The 21,253-nt window shown below is 40.9% G+C and overlaps 1 protein-coding gene across 2 annotated transcripts in view; it reads left to right on the forward strand.

Moving 5' to 3' along the window:
* The window catches only part of SRGAP1 (SLIT-ROBO Rho GTPase activating protein 1), a 311,444-nt gene that overhangs the window by 176,995 nt on the left and 113,196 nt on the right, over window positions 1–21,253 (forward strand). For both annotated transcript variants that reach the window (XM_070370528.1, XM_005902533.3), the window contains exon 4: window positions 9,517–9,579. In XM_070370528.1, the coding sequence (XP_070226629.1) occupies window positions 9,517–9,579 (63 nt within the window). The remainder of the gene's footprint in view (window positions 1–9,516; window positions 9,580–21,253) is intronic.

The following is a 21,253-nucleotide window of genomic DNA, read 5'->3' on the forward strand; positions in this document are numbered from 1 at the left end:
CTAGTCCCTTAAATCTATTTCTCACTTCCACTGTATAATCATAAGGAATTTGATTTAGGTCATTCCTGAACGGTCTAGTGGTTTTCACTACTTTCTTCAATTTAAGTCTGAATTTGGCAATAAGGAGTTCATGGTCTGAGCCACAGTCATCTCCCGGTCTTGTTTTTGCTGCCTGTATAGAGCTTCTCCTTCTTTGGCTGCAAAGAATATAATCAGTCTGATTTCAGTGTTGACCATCTGGTGATGTCCATGTGTAGTCTTCTCTTGTGTTGTTGGAAGAGGGTGTTTGCTATTCCCAGTGCGTTCTCTTGGCAAAACTGTATTAGCCTTTGCCCTGCTTCATTCTATACTCCTAGACCAAATTTGCCTGTTACTCCAGTTTTTCTTGACTTCCTACTTTGGCATTCCAGTTCCCTATAATGAAAAGGACATCTTTTTTGGGTGTTCTAGAAGGTCTTGTAGATCTTCATAGAACCATTCAACTTCTGCTTCATCATTACTTTTCAGTGCATAGACTTGGATTACTGTGATATTGAATGGTTTGCCTTGGAAACGAACAGAAATCATTCTGTCGTTTTTGAGATTGCACCCAAGTACTGCATTTTGGACTCTCTTGTTGACCATGACGGCTACTCCATTTCTTCTAAGGAATTCTTGCCCACAGAAGCAGATATAATGGTCATCTGAGTTAAATTCACCCATTCCAGTCCATCTTAGTTCACTGATTCCTAAATGTCAGTGTTCACTCTTGCCATCTCCTGTTTGACCACTTCCAATTTACGTTGAATCATGGACCTAACATTCCAGGTTCCTATACAATATTGCTCTTTACAGCATCAGACTTTACTTCCATCACCTGTCACATTCACAGTGGGGTGTTGTTTTTGCTTTGGCTCCATCTCTTCGTTCTTTCTGGAGTTACTTCTCCACATACCTCCAGTTATTGGGCACCTACCGACCTGGGGAGTTCATCTTTCAGTGTCCTATCTTTTTGCCTTTTCATACTGTTCATGGGATTCTCAAGGGAAGAATACTGAAGCGGTTTGCCATTCCCTTCTCCATTGGACCACTTTTTGTCAGAACTCTCCACCATGACCCAGCCATCGTGGGTGGCCCTACACAGCATGGCTCATAGTTTCATTGAGTTGGACAAGGCTGTGGTCCATGTGTTCAGACTGGTTAGTTTTCTGTGATTGTGGTTTTCAGTCTCTCTGCCCTCTGATGGAGAAGGACAAGAGGCTTATGGAATAATAAAACTGAACTATTATGTTTTTGTAAGGTTCAGCATATTTAAAAGTGGCCTGGAAATATGTCCCTGATTTTTTTTAGTTAATTATTACAGTCTCGACTGGAGTTCATGACACATTCTAATTTTAGTTAGGTTGGCTTATTTACATCAGCTCTTGAGAGTTTGTGCTTGAATGTCTCTTCATTTAGTGACACTAAAGTGCTGTTTCCAGTGTATCACCATTTTGAGTGGAGAAATATTTCTAGCATGAAACATTGTGCTTCTTGAAGAGTTAAAGTAATACAAGCTGAACATGAAAATAGTTATTTCATTTACTTTATTCCCTGTAGGATTTAAAATTTCAGTCTTGACTTACTGCTTAATCTGTTCAAGTACTCTTTGTACCTGCGCAGTTATGAGTGACACTGTGTACCTGACTTTGCACCTTTGCCTGCTCACAGGCAATGCCTCATTGGCCAGCAATTACATCAGTAAACATTCTAGGAGATACCCCAGATAGTTCCTGTAAGGTGAAGTTTTGTCTTATTTCAAAATTAAGCTGTGGTTCCCCTATAACTGGGCTTCCCCGGTGGCACAGATGGTAAAGAATCTGCCTGCAATGCAGAAAACCTGGGTTTGATCCCTGAGTTGGGAAGATCCCCAGAGAAGGGAATGGTAACCCATTCCACTATTCTTTCCTGGACAATTCTATGGACAGAGGAGCCTGGTGGGTTACAGTCCATGGGATCACAAAGAGTCGGACACAACTGAGCAACTCACCCTTTCCCCTATATCTACTATTGCTTTTCCTAGTTTTCCCACATTTTCTAGTGACATGGAATTTTATCTAAAAGAATGTTTATTATTTTTCTTCTTGGAAATGAAGTAGATCGTGAGGCTGATTCCATGTAGTGATATTTAGTTGTCACTTTAACAAGTACAAAATGATGTCCCTTGACAAATAAAAAGGAAATGTGCAGAAATGCTATTAATATGATCCCGAAGTTTGCTTCAGGCCATTAAGCCCAACCCAACTTTTTCCATTAGGCATTTGGGAGGATGCTATTGCTGCTGTCTTTAGAGTTTACAAGAATTAAGAGATCCTATTATTATAAGAGCACATGAACACGAGCTTTTGGAAATGTAAAAGCACACACACTGTGGAAGTACGGCCTGACCCTTTTAACCAGAGTTCACATCCAAAACTCAACCAAGCGTAAGACACTAAAATCATATGCAGCCCTCTTATTAAATATTTAATCTGATTTTTCTCTTTCTCTCTCAGCCTAACTCTGACTCAGCATAAGGTTAGGATTTCTTGACTGGTCATCACAATAGATTTACTTTATAAAATAACTCCATGAGAGGCCAGAGGCCCTCTGAATTGGTCATTTAATACAACCATGTGGATTACTTGATTGATTGCTCAATGTACTTAATTATTGTTGTTTTAATTATGCTCTTTCTTCTGCCCTCCTTTCTCTCCTTTCCGGGAGGTTCCAGGGAAAAAGCCTGCAGTTCTAGGAATAGTGATCTGGCCAGGATCCACCCAGCATAGCACTTATCACAGGGCTCCATACAGGAAGCCTTGGGCCCATCTACCTCCTCCATGAGACTATGAACTCTGGAGGGCAGAAGCCATACTTACTCAGCTCTGGGTCCCGTTCATTCATCCAAAGTTTATCAAGTACCTAGTGTGCCAGGCACCAGAGCAGTCCCTAGGAATCCCTGCTTTCAAAAAAAAAAAAAACCTCTGTTTATGAAGAAAAATAGAAACATGATGAGTGTAATAATAATAGGCGGCATCAGTTTAATGCTTACTGAATGCTGGGTTTTGTGTCAGGTGTTTAATATGGACCATCACGGGGACATCCCTGGCAGTCCAGTGGTGGAGACTTTACCTTTCAGCTCAGGGGGTACAGGTTCAATCCCTGGTTGGAGAGCTAAGATCCCACATGCTTCTTGGCCAAAAAACCAAAGCATGGAAGCGATATTGTAACAAATAAAGACTTTAAAAATAGTCCATATCAAAAAAACTTTAATAAAATGAGAACCATCTGAATAAAACCCCATGATGTAGAGACTATTGGCATCTCTGTTTTGCCATTGAGGAAACTCAAAAAATTAATTTATGCCTAGACAAGAGTTTGAAAACAGGTGTTCAGTTTTATAGTTTGAACATTTAACCACTAAATCATACAGCACATCAGTACAGTTCAGTCGCTCAGTTGTGTCCGACTCTTTGCGACCCCATGAATCGCAGCACGCCAGGCCTCCCTGTCCATCACCAACTCCCGGAGTTCACTCAGACTCACATCCATCAGTCGGTGATGCCATCCAGCCATGTCATCCTCTGTCGGTCCCCTTCTCCTCCTGCCCCCAATCCCTCCCAGCATCAGAGTCTTTTCCAATGAGTCAACTCTTCGCATGAGGTGGCCAAAGTACTGGAGTTTCAGCTTTAGCATCATTCCTTCCAAAGAACACCCAGGGCTAATCTTCAGAATGGACTGGTTGGATCTCCTTGCAGTCCAAGGGACTCTCAAGAGTCTTCTCCAACACCACAGTTCAAAAGCATCAATTCTTCGGCGCTCAGCTTTCTTCACAGTCCAACTCTCACATCCATACATGACCGCTGGAAAAACCATAGCCTTGACTAGACGGACCTTTGTTGGCAAAGTAATGTCTCTGCTTTTGAATATGCTATCTAGGTTGGTCATGATTTTCCTTCCAAGGAGGAAGCGTCTTTTAATTTCATGGCTGCAGTCTCCATCTGCAGTGATTTTGGAGCCCAGAAAAATAAAGTTTGACACTGTTTGCACTGTTTACCCATCTATTGATGACAAATGAATGTATTATAAAGTCATAGAGAAGGGAGGGTCTAGTTTCTTTATTTGAAGGACGTGGTAAAGTACAGTAAGTCTTCACAGAGTAGTCACATGTAAGACTGTAGCAGGCCAGAGAAGGAAGGGGAGGTCAGGCACGGGGGGCAGCGTGGGAAAAGCAGAGATGTGAATGCAGGACCTGGGAATGAGCAGTTCATGAACAGTGTGAAGGATGTGGTTTGAGATTTGTGGAAGGAAAGGTAGACTGATTTGACAGAGGAGGTTATGAGTGATTTAAGAAATTGGAACTCCATCCTGAAAATATTATAACAAGCATTTGATGGGTTTTAATCAGAGGAAGGACATAGTTAGATCTTTATCTTAAAAAGAAATTCTAATGACATACAGAAAAACACATCAATCAGAATAGATGGGATTGGTGGCTTCTCTTTCAAAAGAGACGATTCAAGTCTTGGATAAACCCCAGATTCTGACATGAGTGACCCTATTGTCCTGAAGCATTATAAGTTCATTATAACCCTTTTAGAAAGTACTCTTCTGATATGAATCAAGGGTCTTAATTTCACGTATGGGAATTCATATCAAAGAAACAACATAAAATGCAAGAATGCATTCAGAACAGCTTTCATGATAGTTCAGAGTGCGTAAAATATATTGGTGAAGTTAAATGAATAAGTAAGGAATTGGATAGTGGAAAATAGTGGAAATAATGGAAACCATAATAGAAAAATGGTTAACATACCTTCACTGGCTAGTTATAAATCAAAAGTAATGTTCAGAAAATTATATAAGCACATAGAAAAGTGTTTGATAACTGAAAAAAAGCAGAGTAAAATAGATACTTTATTACTATAGAATGATTACAACTGAGACCTATGTGTAGATAAACAAACTTGAAGGAAATATACTGATCAAATTATAATGGTGGTAAAAGTGAAAATCACTCTGTCATGTCTTTGCGACCCCATGGACTGAAGCCCACCAGGCTTTTCTATCCATGGGATTCTCCAGGCAAGCATGCTGGAGTGGGTTGCCATTCCCTTTTCCAGGGGATCTTCCCAGCTCAGGGATCAAACCCAGGTGTCCTGCAGGCAGATTCTTTCCCATCTGAGCCATTTTATCCTTTTGTTCTCTACTTTTCCAATGTTCTTCAATATACTTAATTTGTTTTCATAACGGAAGAAGGTAGACACTTTGGGACTGTACCTTTTGGACAAGTTTGAGTGACAATAAATAGGAAACAATTAAAAATTGACTTAGTATTCAAGTCAGGGTTTAGACATTGTAGACATTAAATAAATGTCAACTGAATGGAAGCTCTAATCAGTTTTCCGTCCCCTTTGGTTAGAATCTTAGAATCCTATTGCAATGCATTAGAAGTTTTACCATCATCTGAACTTATGTAGGCCCACAGAATGGGGGAGAAACTCTGCTTTTCCAACTTCATACTTGAAGCAGTTGGAGAGAACTCACCTTCCCTGTGCAAAAGTAATCACTCAGTCTCAAATAACATAGAAAAAACTTTGTTTCACACATATAGCGTTTCATAAAGTTATTTTTTCCTCTTGTACAAAGGGAACATTGATTGCTTTCCTGAATACTCATATCATTTTTCTTACCTAGCAGCTCTTGGTCAAGGGTCTGTTCTCTTGGTTTTCAAATTTTTAATGAAAGAGAATCCAGAGGTGTACTTAACCTATTGAATTTTGATGGACTCTGATAATCCAGATACTTTCTAATTAAAGGACTTCAGTGCATTAGTTGAGTAGGTCAGCATACTGTGTGCCGCAGCAAATGTGTTTTGGTTTAAGATTTTTGGGTCCAGAGTCATATTTAGAAGAAACGCTCCCTTTTCTCTGTTACTGTAATAAATTGAATAGCATTTAAAGTTGAGGGAGGGGACAACATGAAGCGATCTTTTGTTGTGTCATGAGAGAAGAGAATGGCAACCCACTCCAGTATTCTTGCTTGGAATATTCCATGGACAGAGGAGCCTGGCGGGCTACAGTCCGTGAGTTCACAGAGTTGGACACAACTGAGTGACTTTCACTTTTTTACATGCCGTAAGAACAGTGACCAAGCCCCCAGCACTCAGACTCAGTCTTGATATTGTCCAGCCAAATGTCTGTGAACAAAAGGGTGTGCAAATTCATGTTTCACTCTTTAGTCACATGGTCTAGGGTTTCACACACAGCAAAATTCTTTAAGCATCTGTGCAAGCAACCATCTCCCTACCATCTCTGGTGGTGGGGAGAAAATGGTTAATTTCGAGGTTACTAGTTATATCATGGGGGGTTTAAATTGTCATTCAAAGCAAACAAGTAGGTGGAAACTTCGGTGATGTGATGTGTTGTAATCAGGGGGGTCTTCCTACCTGAAAATAATTTTCCACCAACTTTTCACAAAATTTAAAGTTCACACTGGAGCCTGGCCCTTTGAGGGCCTCTTTCATGAGTCGTATATATCTTACTGCATTGGCTTATCCATTTCTTAGTGGATGTTTGATTAATTCATCTGATACCAGTAGTAATAGGACCTCCATGAAAATGAAACATAGGTAAGTTCAGTGAACACGTATGGCAAGGGTAAGAAGGGTTCAGGGGCTAGAGCACAGTGCTTGAGGTCCTTCTGAATCAGGGGTCACTTAGATGGATCTAAAGGCCAGGCCAGGGCGTGGGGTGGGGGAGGGGGACATCAAATTCATTTCAGCCAGGATCTGCCAAGCACTTTCTACGTGAAAGTCAATGGAATAAGTATCCACAGAGACCAAAAGAAGGAAAAATACAACGTGGCCTTTTCCCTCAAGGGAGTTAGCATTATAGTGTTTAGGAAAGAATTAAATAATTAAACATTTATGGGATGTTTACTATGTGATAGGTACCGTTCTGAGTGCAATGTCTGTCATTGGACTGATGCTGTGATCAAGCCTATGACATAGGTACAAGGACTGCATTCCTTTAATAGGTTTGGAAACTGAGGCACAAGGGGATTCAAAGCCTTTCAGCTTTTGATCCCAGCATTGATTCCAGAGTCCTTGCTTTTAAGCATTATTCTATACTGCCTCCCAGATAAAAAATTTTTTTTTTAATTTCAGGGCCTCTGAGCAAAGGTAAACAAGGAAAAATGTGACAGTATGTATGTAATGCCAAATTTCTTCTACCTTGTTACCTGAAATCTTGTAAAATATGAGATATGCAAAGAATCTTTTTGCTGTTCCAAAGATACTTGACTTGAATACTTGGATACTTGACTTCTGATCCTAAATTTTCTTGGCTTGGGATTAATTGGACCTGAGGGATTTTTTTCTGTTATTGTTCTAAAGCCTTAGCCAAGAAATATTTTCTTTTCAGACTTGCTACCTGAAATGTAGGCAGTCAAGCAGAGTTACTTGGTGGCCTTTGATCCCATTCGAGAGTTCTCAATTGGCAGCTCAGATCCTTAAATGAAATATGATATTAAAATAACACCAAACTGAGGTCCTAGGAGATTGCAGTGTAACGTATACAGTCAGAATAGCCAGGATTTAAGGCAAATAGAATGAGTTTCAGTTGGCTTCATTTGCTCAGTTTGTGCCTTTCCTTTCACTCTTCAGTGATTCCTAACCCACCTCTTCACATAGCAGGAGCACAGCAAAACACAAACTCTCTTAACTCCAGTGTAGAGATTTTTAAACTCTCAGAGTCTGATAAACAGCATCCTTATCACTCCAGGAAAACTCGAGACAAATGCTGCTACTGAATTGGAATTTCTCAAAGTGTAACCTCTGCTCTCACCTTCCCACAGTATTTTATGTTCGCGAATTTTTGCTTCATCTCATTTGGCCTTTCTTAAGGGAGGCCTATCCCAATGACCATGTGTTTACAGATGGGCTGTTTCATCTAGGTCCTATTACTTTATTAAGGGTGGTCTGCAGGTCCTTGTTTTCTGCCTTCTTAGGAGTGACCAGCCTTCAGCAAAGGTAGTAACCACTTCAGCAGTTACACAAACAGTATGTCAACGTACAGATTCTTTTAGCAAGTGTTGATGGGAAGCTTTCTGTGTGCTGAAGCAGAACCTGGCCTAGGGTCTCCTTAAATTCCATACCCTCATCACCTCACTTGCCTCACCTAGTTCTGGCCTTGAGCCCACGCACTGTACAGGACCCCAGGATCACAGAACTGCTAAAGATACAGCCTTTTATCATATCCGGCAGTCTGTTGGAGACACATCAGTCAACCATGGATATTGTTGTTATTATCTCAAACCGTAGATTAAACCATGCTACACATTTTTTTTTTTCATTCTCTGTAGCTGACTAAAGGAGCTCAAAACAAGAAAAGTAATTTGGATATATGATTTCCTTTAAAGTAGCTTACAGATTTTCCTGGAAAAAAAAAAATCAAAATACTTCTCTGTGAAACCCTCGGAATTAACCCAGGGAAAAATATCTTTAATGCTGTCATTGACCAACTGAGTGAAAGAGTGAAACTCTCTTTTTTGTCTTAATGAAAAGATAACAATAATAAATGCAGAGCAAAACATATGTGGATCATAAGTGGCCTTACCAATTCACTACTTTGAAAGTTTTTTCTTAAAATTAAAATTGTTGTCAGTCAAAGGGAAAGACAGGTATCGTATGCTATCACTTATATGTAGAACCTTTAAAAATGATATAAATGAACTTAATTATGAAACAGAAACAGTCTCACAGACATAGAAAACAAATGTATGCTTACCAAAGGGGAAAGCGGTCAGGAGGGATAAATTAGAAGTTTGGGACTAGCAGACACAAACTACTACATATAAAATAGACAACAAGATCCTGCTGTATAGCACAGGGAAGTATATTCAATATCTTGCAATAAACTGTAAAGGAAAAGAATCTGAAAAAGTGTATATTATATATGTGTGTAACTGAATCACTTTGCTATATACCAGAAACTAACACAACATTGTTAATCAACTGTGCTTCAGTTAAAAAAATATTCGTAGTCAGTCAAATATTTATTTTGGAAAGGGAGAGTTAATTTCCTTTTTGGTTTCTGACTTAACTTTTTAGGATTCACACTGCATAATTCCCTTGTGATGATACTGAGATGGGAGACTAGGAGCTAGAAATCATCTTCTGACTTTTAAGTTCTGCCACTCAACTTCTGAGCAAGCCCGGTGCTTCACCTTACTTACTTTTTCCCTCCTTTCTTGATAAAGTCTGATTTGGATGGTGGGAGAGCCACTCACCCTGTCCACGTGTTTGCTTCTGTCCAACCTACAGTGATCTTGGGTGCATACACTGAGTAGCTAGAACGGGCCATTTAGTCGGAGATATTTATTATATCAGGGCCATGCTGGCCTTCCATTGCGTTACAGACATTCTTCTATTTTCAGTCTGAGCTTCTTAAGATGTAAATCACCAAGAAACAAGTTTCTGTAACATTTTTTAATACTCTGAATTTCTTCTTATTACAGAGCAAAGAGATTGCGTTCCAGCTTCATGAGGATTTGATGAAGGTTCTCAATGAGCTCTATACGGTGAGCGCATAATCTTTCTTTAGGAAAAATCTTTGGTTTAGAATTCTGGTTTGTGCAAACGCTTCTGTTATTAGAACTCATTCCAATTAGAGCGTTGATGAATGCTTGTCTGGTTGCAATGTGGAACCTACTGACATGTGCGCTACGATATTCTTTTTCTGCTGTCTGCCAATTTGAAGAGGCTGTATTCAAGTAAATACATATATGCAGTCAGAACACTTCAAGAAATGGGACTACAGTTGTCCCCAAAGGAATGTTTTTAAATGGTTGGATTATATGTGCTCTGTTTGTTTATTCTACCCCAGAATATGTGGAGGTGGGTAATCTCTTTTTCCTTCTTGGCAATCATTTGCTTTTCTGAATATAAATTTTATTCAAGTTAATGCATATAAGCAGAAGAAATTAAATTATTAAATATTTTTAAAAAATCAATGATTAGTCATATGCCTATGTAAATTTTGTTTTACACTTAGTGATCATATTATCAAATACAAATTTCTTCTGAAGGAACTTGATGAGTTTTTATAAGAGAACAGCATATTGAGAGTTGAGTAATATTAATTTGTTCTGACTAAAGATATTTGTGTTTTCATTACAAAAGATAATTTGAATTTTCCTTTATAGGCAAATTAAACCTGAGACTTACTATTAAAATGTTTCTTGATTTATTATTTTATTTGTTCCTAAAAAGCAAGTGTGTAAAATGCAGTTTTATGTTTTTAAATTGCATTTAATGCTCCATTGATACTTGCTAATTAAAAGAACTTGTAGTTTTATAGTTTAAAAGGAGTGATATTTTTATAAAACTCACATTCCAGTTTTTCTCTGTGTGTGATAAATTTGTTTTTATGCAGCATATTTGCTACACCTGTGCTTTGCATTAAATTTACAGCTTCTAATTGCTGCTGCTTTCTTTAGAAACTTTTAACTTCACATGCAAAAACCATGTTATAAAGTTGTACTCGTATAAATGGGATTTCTTTGGAAGGAATGATGCTAAAGCTGAAACTCCAGGCCACCTCATGTGAAGAGTTGACTCATTGGAAAAGACTCTGATGCTGGGAGGGATTGGGGACAGGAGGAGAAGGGGACGACAGAGGATGAGATGGCTGGATGGCATCACTGACTCGATGAACATGAGTCTGAGTGAATTCCGGGAGTTGGTGATGGACAGGGAAGCCTGGCATGCTGCGATTCATGGGGTCGCAAAGAGTCGGATATGACTGAGCAACTGATCTGATCTGAATGAGTTTGAGTTTTTGATGATAAAAGCCATTTGTTAATTTCGGATAACCAAAGGTATCAAGCATTTCTAGAAATCCTGGACATAGAATTTAAAAGTTAAATGAGCATTGTACCTCTGAGACTTACGAAGAAGAAATTCTGTCTTCTTGTATTGAACTGTTTTCAGATGAGGGCTTTGTGGTACTTTTCTTGTGGTTTCCTTTGCTTGCTCATTGTTTTACCTAAAAATATAAGTCAGTTTCTAAAACTTTAAAAAATTTACTGGTTGTCATGGCATCATAAACAAGAGCCTGTTGTTTATGGTCTGGAACTAGCAGTGCTAGTCAAAGCAAAAGTGGCAAAGATAAGCTTGATTCTTGAATATTAGAAAAGTCAGTAGAGTGTCATGAAAATGTTACCTCAATGGGGATGTGTCTAGAGAAATTTCTCCTGGATTCAGCCTATCAAGTGCAATTAGACATTTAGGAGACTATAGTTAAATTAAGTAAGTTGATATTTCCTCAGACCTGTCATCAGGATCAGTCTGAAAGCCTAAAGGAGCCAGATTCTAGAAAAGGCCACAAGAGTTTCATTTAAATAACCCTGTCAGTCATTTGATCTTTGAATCAGTTGGGGAATCAACGCACAGAAGAGACAGGCAGTGAGGTTTTCATTAGGTAGTCTGTAGATCACTGAGCTCTTGGAAGAAAATTTTACTTTAACCAAACCAGAGAGCATGCACATTCGCAGTCAGAGGTCATGTTCCTTTGGGAAAAACTTATTACACACACACAAACTTTTTACTCTAATAAATGATTGTTTTGTCTCTCTTGTTGTTTAAGTTCAGATAGATACATTCTGTCTTGTTTAAATGAAATCTATCCATTATTCATAATCAGTTTACATTCAGTAAAGAAGAAAAGGTGGGTATTTGAACAGAGGACCAGAGGTTAGGGCAATGTGGTTTAGGTTCTTTATTCAACCACTGACTGGTCACAAATAAATTACCCTCTGAGTTGCATCATGCATAGAATTTTTTTATAATTTTATTGATAGATTGATTTTATAATTGGCTGTGCTGGGTCTTCATTGCTGTGGGCTTCTTTCTAGTTCCTAAGACTGATGTTAAAGCTGAAACTCCAGTATTTTGGCCACCTGATGCAAAGAGCTGACTCATTTGAAAAGACCCTGATGTTGGGAAAGATTGAAGGCAGGAGGAGAAGGGGATGATAAAGGATGAGATGGTTAGATGGCATCACCGACTCAATGGACATGAGTTTGAGTAAACTCTGGGAGTTGATGATGGACAGGGATAAGGCGATGGCACCCCACTCCAGTACTTTTGCATGGAAAATCCCATGGACGGAGGAGCCTGGTAGGCTGCAATCCATGGGGTCGCTAAGAGTCGGACACGACTGAGCAACTTCCCTTTCACTTTTCACTTTCATGCATTGGAGAAGGAAATGGCAACCCACTCCAGTGTTCTTGCCTGGAGAATCCCAGGGACGGGGTAGCCTGGTGGGCTGCCGTTGATGGGGTCGCACAGAGTCAGACACGACTAAAGCGACTTAGCAGCAGTAGCAGCAGGGAGGCCTGGTGTGCTGCGGTTCATGGGGTTGCAAAGAGTTGAACATGACTGAGCAACTGAACTGAACTGAACTGAAGAGTAGAGGCTACTCTCTAGTTGCAGCGTGAAGACTTCCCATTGCAGTGACTTCCCTTGTTGCAGAGCATGGACTTCAGGGCGCTCAGGCTTCAGTAGTTGTGGCTCCTGGGCTTTAAAGCACAGGCTCAATAGTTACGGTGCACAGGCTTAGTTGCTCCTCGATATGTGGGTTCTTCCTGGACCAGGGATCGAACCTGTGTCTTCTGCACTGGCAGGCGGATTTTTTACCACTGAGCCACCAGCAAAGCCACATGCGTAGAATCTTGTACAACTGATGATGTAATAATGATTGTTTAAGTAATTTGTGTAAAATATGTAGCTTCAGGAAACTGAGAATGCTATTAATTGCCTTTTCAAACAAATTCCCTCCTCCCTTTCTCTTTTTTTTTAATTTTATTTTATTTTTAAACTTTACAGTATTGTTTTAGTTTCCTCCCTTTCTCTTAACCCTTGATACTCCTTAGGAGTTGAAGGTGAACTCCTTTTTTGAGGTGCATTAGCTGCCTTAACGGAAAAGGCGATGGCACCCCACTCCAGTACTCTTGCCTGGAAAATCCCATGGACGGAGGAGCCTGGTAGGCTGCAGTCCATGAGGTCGCCAGGAGTCGGGGACGACTGAGTTGATGATGGACAGGGATAAGGCGATGGCACCCCACTCCAGTACTCTTGCATGGAAAATCCCATGGACAGAGGAGCCTGGTAGGCTGCAGTCCATGGGGTCGCTAAGAGTCGGACACGACTGAGCAACTTCCCTTTCACTTTTCACTTTCATGCATTGGAGAAGGAAATGGCAACCCACTCCAGTGTTCTTGCCTGGAGAATCCCAGGGACGGGGAGCCTGGTGGGCTGCCGTCTATGGGGTTGCAAAGAGTCAGACATGACTGAAGCGACTTAGCAGCAGCACCAGCAGCTGCCTTAAACTAGTGGGCTGCTTTATATTACAACACAGTCAGCCTTAGCAGTGGGTAGTAACCTTATGTGTGGGCTTCCCTGCCCAAAAGTAATTCTCAAATAGGTCTGTTAATAATTCTATCAGAAACCTTTGTCTTAAATAAGATACGAATGCCCAAGACAAATAGAAAAAAACACCATATGATCATTTTACATTTTAATTGAATTGGGTTTTATCAGATCCTTTGAGAACAGATTATATCCATCTGGCATGAAGACCTGGACCTCTGAGCAGGAGAGAGAAGATGGTGGCATCCAAGTGCTATCTGGAAGGAGAGGAAAGGCCGTGAAGAAATGACCCCTTTTCTATAATTTTGCCTCAACCTGGCCTTTGTTTATAGAAATGGGACCTCAAAATGGTTTTGAGCCAGCCACAGTAGTTAGAATTAGTTGGACCTTTAACAGGTACTCTATCATGCCAGGGAATAATGATATAAATAAGACAGACATCTATTATCTCTGTCACATAGAAGAATTTCAGAGATTGGCAGCCCAGGACTGGTATGTAGGTTACATATAGCCATAGAAGAATCAGGCTACTCCTAATACACTGTTCAGAGAAACCTATCTGTATCTTTGTCCTTATATTTCAAGGTAGTTGCTAAAGCTGCAGCTGTTACATCTGCATTTCTGAAACGGAGAGAGAAGACTCCAATAGGAAGGAGAAAGGAAAGAAGGGCAGGCCCTCTGTCTCTTACGAAGACTTAATGAAGGTTCCATATCACACTTTCACCTACATCTCATTGGCCAGAACTTTCAGTTTCAGTTTCGGTTCAGTCGCTCAGTTGTGTCTGACTCTTTGCGACTCCATGGACTACAGCACGCCAGGCCTCCCTGTCCATCACCAACTCCCAGAGTGTACTCAAACTCATGTCCATTGAGTCAGTGATGCCATCCAGCCATCTCATCCTCTGTCGTCCCCTTCTGCTCCTGCTTTCAGTCTTTCCCAGCATCAGGGTCTTTTCAAATGAGTCAGCTCTTCACATCAGGTGGCCAAAGTACTGGAGTTTCAGCTTTAGCATCATTCCTTCCAAAGAAATCCCAGGGCTGATCTCCTTCAGAATGGACTGGTTGGATCTCCTTGCAGTCCAAGGGACTCTCAAGAGTCTTCTCCAACACCACAGTTCAAAAGCATCAATTCTTCGGTGCTCAGCTTTCTTTATAGTCCAACTCTCACATCCATACATGACCACAGGAAAAACCATAGCCTTGACTAGATGGACCTTTGTTGGCAAAGTAATGTCTCTGCTTTTCAATATGCTGTCTGGGTTGGTCATAACTTTCCTTCTACGGAGTATCTTTTAATTTCATGGCTGCAGTCACCATCTGCAGTGATTTTGGAGCCCCAAAAAATAAAGTCAGCCACTGTTTCCACTGTTTCCTCATCTATTTCCCATGAAGTGATGGGACCAGATGCCATGATCTTAGTTTCTGAATGTTGAGCTTTCAGCCAACTTTTTCACTCTCCTCTTTCACTTTCATCAAGAGGCTCTTTATCTTCACTTTCTGCCATAAGGGTGGTGTCATCTGCATGTCTGAGGTGATTGATATTTCTCCCAGCAGTCTTGATTCCAGCTTGTGCTTCATCCAGCCCAGCGTTTCTCATAATGTACTCTGCACATATGTTAAATAAGCAGGGTGACAATATACAGCCTTGACATACTCCTTCTCCTATTTGGAACCAGTCTGTTGTTCTATGTCCAGTTCTAACCGTTGCATCTTGACTTGCATACAGATTTCTCCAGAGGCAGATCAGGTGGTCTGGTGTTCCCATCTCTTGAAGAATTTTCCGCAGTTTGTTGTGATCACACAGTTAAAGGGTTTGACATACTCAATAAAGCAGAAGTAGATGTTTTTCTGAAACTCTTGCTTTTTCGATGATCCAACGGATGTTGGCAATTTGATTTCTGGTTCCTCTACCTTTTCTAAATCCAGCTTGAACATCTGGAAGTTCACGGTTCACATACTGTTGAAGCCTGCCTTGGAGAATTTTGAACATTACTTTGCTAGCGTGTGAGATGAGTGCAGTTGTGTGGTAGTTTGAGCATTCTTTGGCATTGCCTTTCTTTAGGATTGGAGTCAAAACTGACCTTTTCCAGTCCTGTGGCCACTGCTGAGTTTTCCAGATTTGCTGGCATATTGAATACAGCACTTTCACAGCATCATCTTTTAGGATGTTAAATAGCTCAACTGGAATTCCATCACCTCCACTAGCTTTGTTCATAGTGATGCTTTCTGAGGCCCACTTGATGTTACATTCCAGGATGTCTGGCTCTAGTTGAGTGATCACACCATCATGCTTATCTGGGTCATGAAATTCTCTTTTGTATAGTTTTTCTGTGTATTCTTGCCACCTCTTCTTAATATCTTCTGCTTCTGTTAGGTCCTTACCATTTCTGCCTTTTATTGAGCCCATCTTTGCATGAAAAGATCCCTTGGAATCTCGAATTTTTTTGAAGAGATCTGTAATCTTTCCCATTCTATTGTTTCCCTCTATTTCTTTGCATTGATCAGTGAGGAAACTCTAGAAAGACACTTTCACCAGGCTGCAGGGAAGTCTCCGCATTATAGGCTGACTTGTTGGCAGCCAGTTAAAATTTAGGGATTTTGTCAATTTGAGAGAGAAGAGGAGATATTTTTAGGTTACTAGTCATGCCTTTCAAAGTAGCTAACATTTACTGTATGCTTATATTATATGGTTAGTTGTTGTGCTAAGCACACTACTTGCATTTTTTTAGGTAATCCTCGTAGTGTCTCTATGATGCAGTTACTGTCATTATCTCCTTTTCACAGATGAGGAAACTAAGGCTCAGAGAGGCTTGCCAAGGTTGCACAATAAATAGTAGAGTGGGAGCTCAAGTTCAGCTCTGGTGCCAGAGCCTCTGCAGGTGTGTCATTTTGTCTCTGTTGGCCATCATCTGGGGAAGCCATTCTCTAACATCTCTAAATGTTAATGGCTGCCTAACAACACAAAAGCCTCTTGATGAAAGTGAAAGAGGAGAGTGAAAAATGTGGCTTAAAGCTCAACATTCAGAAAACTAAGATCATGGCATCTGGTCCCATCACTTCATGGGAAATAGATGGGGAAACAGTGGAAACACTGTCAGACTTTATTTTTCTGGGCTCCAAAATCACTGCAGATGGTGACTGCAGCCATGAAATTAAAAGACACTTACTCCTTGGAAGGAAAGTTATGACCAACCAGATAGCATATTGAAAACCAGAGACATTACTTTGCCAACAAAGGTCCGTCTGGTCAAGGCTATGGTTTTTCCTGTGGTCATGTATGGATGTAAGAGTTGGACTGTGAAGAAGGCTGAGCGCCGAAGAATTGATGCTTTTGAACTGTGGTGTTGGAGAAGACTCTTGAGAGTCCCTTGGACTGCAAGGAGATCCAACCAGTCCATTCTGAAGGAGATCAGCCCTGGGATTTCTTTGGAAGGAATGATGCTAAAGCTGAAACTCCAGTACTTTGGCCACCTCATGCGAAGAGTTGACTCATTGGGAAAGACTCTGATGCTGGGAGGGATTAGAGGCAGGAGGAGAAGGACATGGCTGGATGGCATCACTGACTCAATGGACGTGAGTCTCAGTGAACTCCGGGAGTTGGTGATGGACAGGGAGGCCTGGCGTGCTGCAATTCACGGGGTCACAAAGAGTCGGACACGACTGAGCAACTGAACTGAACTGAACTGAATAGAACAACACAAAGCACTTAAGTCATTTATCACCTTTATATTTTTTAAAGTCAATGACACTAGTCGTAAAGAACCTGCCTGCCAATGCAGGAGATGATCACAGACCGTGCGATCATCCCAGAGAAGGCCATGGCAACCCGCTCCAGTATTCTCACCTGGAGAATCCCCATGGACGTAAGAGCCTGTCCATTTACACATGGACTTTCCTGGTTACAGTCCATAAGGCTATAGTCCATAAGGTCAGAAAGAGTCAGACATGATTGAAGGTCTTAGCACAGCACAGGCATTAATGTTGCTTTAATAAAAACATAAGTGAAAAATTGAACATGTGCCTCAATAACAACCTGTACTTCTTAGAAATGTTAACTTGTGATCAAACAGAAAGAAAAAGAAAAAACAGAAACAACGAATAAACTAAAAAATTAAAATTTAAAAAAAAAGGTCTAACAGATGGGACTCATTCAGCTAAAAAATGAGTGAATCAGTATCCTCAGATTCCCTTTCTAATTTACCAGCTAACTTACTTTTGGGCTTAACATGTGAAAGAGAACTCAAGTGGGGTTAAGAAGCAAGGACAGTGCTCTGCTTTAAGGAAACAAAATGGACTGGACTGGCAGTGAACTTGTACTTGAATCTCAGCTCAGTTAACTGATCTGAACATCTGTATTAGTCTAGAAGAAACAGAACCAATAGGAGATGATATATATTTATATGAGAGAGGAATTGATTCATGCAGTGTGGAGGCAAGAAGTCCCAAAATCAGCAGGCAGCAACCTGGAGAGACAGGATATAGTTCCAGTTCGAGTCCAAAGGCCTGAGAACCAGGAGAGCTGATGGTGTAAGTTCCAGCCCAAGTTCAGATCCAAAGCAGGAGCAGATCATGTCTCACCTCGAAGACAGGCAGAGGGCAAATTCTCTCTTATTCAGTCTGTTCAGGCCCTCATTGGATTGGATGAGGCTCACCCACACTATTAGGAAAGCTAGTTTATTTATTCCACAGTTTTTTAATGCCTCCTACCGAACCAGCTAATTGTAGATGTACTGAAGACATGTTGTTGTTCAGTCACTAAGTTGTGCCCAACTCTGCAATCCCATGGACTGGAGCATGTCAGGCTCCCCTGTCCTTCACTTTCTCCTGGAGTTTGCTCAAATTCATGTCTGTTGAGTCAGTGATGCTATCTAACCATCTCATCCTCTGGCAATATGGATGTAAATAAAAACAGACCATGTTTCTTCCTCGCAAGGTATTTATATTCTAGGAAGGAGAAGCAGACAATAAACAAATATATAGTATGGCATGTGTAACTGCTAGGAGAAAAAAATAAAGCTGCGTTAATACAGATGAAGCATCGAGAACAGTGCGTGGCAAATGGCAGATGCCTAATGAATGTACATAGTTAGCGTCATCCTCAGCATCAGTATCACCCTCCCCATCATTGGTGACATGAGGATGGCAACAGCTTCTTGTCTGCCTCTGAGTAAAGGTGGAGAGCAATGGTAATGTTTAACAGTAATTATAGATGGCATAGGAGAAGGCAGTGGCACCCCACTCCAGTATTCTTGCCTGGAAAATCCCATGGACGGAGGAGCCTGGTGGGCTGCAGTCCATGGGGTCGCTAAGAGTCGGACACAGCTGAGCAACTTTCCTTTCACTTTTCACTTTCATGCATTGGAGAAGGAAATGGCAACCCACTCCAGTGTTCTTGCCTGGAGAATCCCAGGGATGGGGGAGCCTGGTGGGCAGCCATCTATGGGATCGCACAGAGTCGGACACGACTGAAGCGACTTAGCAGCAGCAGCAGCAGCACAAATGGCATAGCTATGTATTTACACATGGACTTTCCTGGTGACTCGGTGGTAAAGAAACTGTCTGCCAGTACAGGAGACATGGGTTTGATCCTTGGGTTGGGAAGATTCCCTGGAGAAGGAAATGTCAGCCCACTCAGTATTCTTGCCTGGGAAATCCCATGGACCAAGGAGCCTGGCATGCTACATGGAGGTCATAAAAGAGTAGGACACACCTTAGTGACTAAACAACTATATATATATATATATATACACACACACACACACACATACATATAATTTTTCTTTATAAAGAGTATGTATTTTGTACATAAAGAAAAAGGAAGGTAACTTCTATAAGAAAACCAAATCAATAGTAAATATGAACAGGACTATGACTGGGTTAATGGAGAAGTGAAGAGGCAAAAACAGAAAAATGGTGACACAAAAGCTTAAAAGGAATATTCAAAACAAAATTTTTTTTACTGCAACAGTGTGGTAAAGGGCTTGTCATAAAACGGTGATTTGAAGTGTTACACGTGTCCCCTCATAAAAAAATCTCAAAAGGTTATAGTATATTTTAGGAGAAAAACAATCATTTGTCCTGTGTTAATATTTCTTTATTTTGTGTAGGTTTTGCAGCATTATACTCAGTGTTTTTAAAAAACACAAGGAACTTACTGTCTTCAGTAAGCAAATTCTAATGGAGATTAACACAGATGTCATGATAAATCCATAAGAAATTGTTAATTATGTATATTGATGCTCACTCTCTCCATACATCAGTGACACACATAGCCAGACTCAAGACATGGCTCAAGAGCCATCCTCAAGTTCCATTAAATTAAGAGGAAAGAACTGAGAAAATGAAGATTTATCCAACTCTTACTATAAAGCACATGCAGGATCCCATTCATTTCTCACAGCAGTCCAGTGATCCAGATATTTGGGATCCCAAGGTTACTAATGGGAACCTGGGCTCCACATAATTAGCTCAGGTTCACATGGCAAATGAATGCTCCAAAACTTCAGCCCAGTTCTGTCCCCAAGGTCCATTAATTCCCCACTGGACAGCTGCCTTAGGGAAGGATGGGCAGGGCAGGTGGAGAGAGAAAGGGTGGAACCTGATCTCATAGGTAAAACTCAGAGCTGGAACTCTTACACTGTACACTCTGATTGCCACTTGTAAAAACTTGATTTGTGTGTGTGCTCAGTCGTGTCTGACTCTTTGAGGCCCTGTGGACTGTAGCTTGCCAGGCTTCTCTGTCCATGGGTTTTTTCAGGCAAGAATACTGGAGTGGGTTGCTACTTCCTTCTCCAGGGGATCTTTCCAACCCAGGGATTGAAGGCATGCCTCTTTTATGTCTACTGCATTGGTAGGTGAATTCTTTATCACTGAGCCCCTTGGGAAGCCCTTAAAAACTTGATATGTGTTAGTGTCTGACTCTTTGACACTCTGTGGACTGTGACCTGCCAGGCTCCTTTGTCCATGGAATCCTCCAGGCAAGAATACTGAAATGGGTCGCCATACCCTCTCCCAGGTTGTCTTTCCAACCCAAGGATTGAATGGGTTTCCTGCACTGCAGACAGATTCTTTACCAACTGAGCCACCAGTAGAGCTTTGCAAATTGTTGATGCCAGTTACAAAAGTGGCAAACCCAAACTGCTTTGCACCGCCAGCTTTAGTATTATCATGTGTTCATTTGGGGGGTGGGGGCCTTTTTACAACATAGCTTTTCCTATAGCTTCAGTGTTGTATGTGTCAACGCTACCTGTTCAGCTGTGTGTTCACACACAGGGATTGGTGCTAAGTAGCTGTTACTGGATAGTCCACACACCTTTGTTTTCTTCTTTTGGAGCCCTAACTCTCATTTGCCTGACAAATGTAAATAGAGGATAGAAGCTGTCCCAGTACAAACACAAGTATGCTGAACCTCTTGTACTGGAGTTATTTGGAAAATAAGATCCCTGAATGTACACAGATATTCTTTCTGGCTTTTACACATCTTTGTTGTTCAAGCGCTCAGTCATGTCTGATCGTTGCGACCCATGGACTGTAGCATGCCAGGCTTCCCTGTCCATCACCAACTCCCAGGGTTTGCTCAAATTCCTCTCCATTGAGTCGGTGATGATGTCTAACCATCTCATCCTCTCTGGCGCTTCTCATCCTGCCCTTCAATCTTTCCTAGCATCAAGGTCTTTTCCAATGAGTTGGCTCTTCACATCAGATCTTTGAACCACCTTAAAATGTTAAAATAAGAAACTAATTATTTTTTAGAGGAGATGCAAAGGAAGACACTGTTTATTATTTCAAGCCCTTCCTTGAAAACTCCGCCTCAAGGAACTGCAG

The sequence above is a fragment of the Bos mutus genome, chromosome 5 (assembly GCF_027580195.1).
Source record: "Bos mutus isolate GX-2022 chromosome 5, NWIPB_WYAK_1.1, whole genome shotgun sequence".
NCBI classification, from domain to species: Eukaryota; Metazoa; Chordata; class Mammalia; order Artiodactyla; family Bovidae; genus Bos; species Bos mutus.